This window comes from Theobroma cacao, chromosome 5 (assembly GCF_000208745.1).
Source record: "Theobroma cacao cultivar B97-61/B2 chromosome 5, Criollo_cocoa_genome_V2, whole genome shotgun sequence".
NCBI classification, from domain to species: domain Eukaryota; kingdom Viridiplantae; phylum Streptophyta; class Magnoliopsida; order Malvales; family Malvaceae; genus Theobroma; species Theobroma cacao.
This window is the reverse complement of record NC_030854.1, coordinates 6,354,562-6,358,029: the sequence shown is the minus strand read 5'-3', so window position 1 is coordinate 6,358,029 and position 3,468 is coordinate 6,354,562. Positions and strand designations below refer to the sequence as shown.

Sequence of the window (3,468 nt, the reverse complement as noted above, 5' to 3'; positions counted from 1 at the left end):
GTCATGCCATCGATTATTATGCTATATGAATATGTCATGTGATATAGAATGACAAATTATATTTTGATTAATAACAATTAATTAATCAGTAATTACAAAAACTTATTTTATTCAAAATAAAAATATAAGAACTTAATTAATGTAATAAAAAAATAAAATATATTTAAATTTATTTAAATTATTTTAAATAGATAATTTTTTTAAAAAATATCATACCATTTTAAAATGATAATTATAGTTAAAATTGGGCTTTTGTAGTTATAAGCCCATTCAAATACCAAAGTATTGTTTTCCTTTTTCGGTGGAAAGAGAAAGAGCCCAGTACACTATCCAAAAAAAAGACAAAAGAAGAAGAAAAAGCCCAATACATTGACCTGCAGAAGAAAGAAACCCTAGAACATTACTATAAAACCGTGACATTTCCCAACTGAGCCGCTCATTCTTTTTGTGACGGCCGGTAAAAGAAAGGACAGAGCCAGGAAACGATGCAGATATTCGTGAAAACCCTCACCGGCAAGACCATAACTCTCGAGGTCGAGAGCAGCGACACTATTGATAATGTCAAAGCCAAGATCCAAGACAAAGAAGGTAGCTTTTCCCTTCCTTTCCCTTTCCTGTTTTTTCACTTCTTTTCATCTTAAAATCAGAAATCACTTCAAAAAGTTTAACTTGTATGAACTAAAAGGAATACCACCGGACCAACAGCGTCTCATCTTCGCCGGAAAACAGCTCGAAGATGGCCGGACCTTGGCTGACTACAACATCCAGAAAGGTTTCTCTTTTGGGTTTACTCTCTTGTTAACGATATTTTTAATTTTTAATTTTGATTAATATACTTAACTAAGGTTTGTCTTTTCTGGTTCTTCTTTGGGTAGAATCAACGCTTCATCTAGTATTGAGGTTGAGAGGTGGAATCATTGAGCCTTCTTTGATGGCTTTGGCTCGCAAATACAACCAAGACAAAATGATTTGCCGCAAGTAAGCTCCTTCTGTTTTCCTGTACTTTGTTTTATTTTATGGGTATTTTTTAGTTATTGGTAAGGGGGACCTGACTTAGCCTCTACTGTTTAGTTGAAATGAGATAGAGGTCATACGAGGTCCCAAAAATGATTGTAACCATTCTTCAACTTTGTCAGCTGAGCTAATTTTCTTGGCAGTTGGTTTTCATGAATGGCACAATGGAAAGATTCAATAAATAAATTCAATTCAATTTTTTAATGTTTGATATCAGTGATAATGGGACTACAAGTTGAACCCTCTTTTGAAGTAAAAGAATGTAACGGAGGGCATCCTAGTTCCCAACATTGAAATTTCCATTCTGTAACTTTGTCAACTGGTCTAATCTTTACTTGCAGTTGATTTTCTAGGTTGGTACATGATATTTGATGCTTTGCCCCTTGTGTATGAGACTTGATAAAGCTCAAGATTAGTTTTTTCTAATTGTTTTGAGGCTTATTTAAAAACACTTATTGCGGTGTTCTTGTGGAGATTGATGTCTCATATAATGTAGGATTTGAGTGAATGATTAAGTCGAAGGGCCTACTGACATGAACTAGTATGCTCTGATTCTTCAATAGGACAATGTCATTTTATCAGTTAATTTTTTGCTGTTTTGTTGAATATTATGGTTTAAGTGGTATCTCCATGTAAAACTATTAAATATTTGTGAATGTTCTTAATTTGTTGAGTTTTTGGTTACTGAAAAATATTATTCTCCTAAATTTTTTGTTGGCTAGGTGTTATGCTCGCTTGCATCCCAGAGCTGTGAACTGTCGAAAGAAGAAGTGCGGTCATAGCAATCAGGTTTGTGTTCTGTATTTGGGTTTTATGTAGGTTGTAATATTCGTTGAACTTCCTCTTGTTGCTATGAACTAAATAACCCTTAACCTTCTTGCAGTTGAGGCCCAAGAAGAAGATCAAGTAAACTACGAGTGGGGTTATAATACCTGCTTTAAAAGCATTTGAATATCAGACTTGGAAAATTTTTCCATTTAGTTTTTGCTGATCTGTTTTGTTGACATGTGATGTCGGGATTTGGCAATTGATGAAGATTTTGAGTTTAAATTGAAGTTCAATTTTATGTTTGACTACGCTAGGTGTTTTCCTTGTGTGGATATATGTGTGGGATTGCTCTAATCTCCACAAAATGTTGTAAGAGAAGATCTAGTGTGGACCTGGAGTTCCTTACACTGCCGTCGACTAAAAAGAGTTGAAAAAAAAGAAGTTGCAACTTGCAAGGCGAATTCTCAATTGAATATCTGTCAAACTTTTATAGTAGGTTGCAGAAAATGCAACTTCATCGCTATGAATGTAAGCATAAGAGTTTAACAATAATGGGACATATTTATGCATTAGACTAAACATATGGGCACGCATGTGAACAAACAAAGCGGCAATCAATTGAAGGGATGGTCTATGCGGGTTTAGCTTAACAGAATGCAGAGGATAAGCGAGACCATGTTATTTCCGTATCATCTCATGGCAGTATGGTTTACGGTATCCCAGTCATTTTATACAGTGAGCGTCGCATATTGTCTCATTGTAAGGCTACTACTGTAGAAGAGTCCTTTAACATTAATTTAGCCGTTAGGCCTGTTCATCTCTTGGGCTCGGTCTATCACTCCTCTACACCCTCAACCGTCACAAGAAGGCCTACTGATATTTACTCAACTTCCTAGCCCCTCGGCAGCTAAGCAGGCTTCAGCCACAAACTCCTGGCCTAAGTGCTGTTGAGCCCTTTTTGAGCCGAACCACCATATTCAGTCTTCTTACTCTTTTGCACATTGTGTTTCCATACCTAGTGCTATCATTGTTAGAACTCGAGGTCAATACTTGACCCGATTCAAAATCTTTACTTGCTCTGTATGGCGATCCCTGCTTATCGAGATGACATTCTGACCGGTGCTATCCACTGTTTTGGAGCAAGCCCCATCTTCAGCATTCCACCACTGTCGAGCTTCGGAATTAGATCCAGTGGAGGAGTCTGCTACTGCTTCTGATAGCTTATCTGCTTCCCACGCTTAGTTCTGCAATTCTCTCCTGCTCATCTCCACCACAGAGGCCAAAACGAGGAAACACTGTCCATTAACATTGAGCTTAATTTTGGTTGGAAAACTCATCTTATTAACCACCTCACTCAACAAAAATGCCTAATCAAACCGTTCCCTTCTCTTGGTAGCCCTATCAATTGTGATGAATTTGCTCCATTTACTCCCTATAGAACTAAAAACATCTTCATGTCATAAATGGAAAGGCATGTTTTCCACTTTGACCCAAGTTGGCATGACACTAGTGTCCTCCAAGTTGTAAGGTTTTAGATACTTGTAAAGGGGACAAGATTGTTGGAAACAAATAAAAAGAATGTACCGAAGGCAACAAACAGAAAGATTGGAGCAGTTCCTAAAGTATTAAGTGTCGTGATAAGTGGAAGAGACTAGATGAATAGTAAAGTAGTGATTGAGGATAAGT

General features: G+C 36.8%; 1 protein-coding gene across 1 annotated transcript; it reads left to right on the top strand.

Moving 5' to 3' along the window:
- Nucleotides 397–2,098, top strand: LOC18598282 (ubiquitin-60S ribosomal protein L40). Its single transcript, XM_018122451.1, has 5 exons — nt 397–588; nt 686–772; nt 876–978; nt 1,737–1,803; nt 1,898–2,098. Exons 1-5 carry the CDS (start codon nt 486–488, stop codon nt 1,922–1,924), a joined length of 387 nt encoding a protein of 128 aa, XP_017977940.1. The 5' UTR covers nt 397–485; the 3' UTR covers nt 1,925–2,098.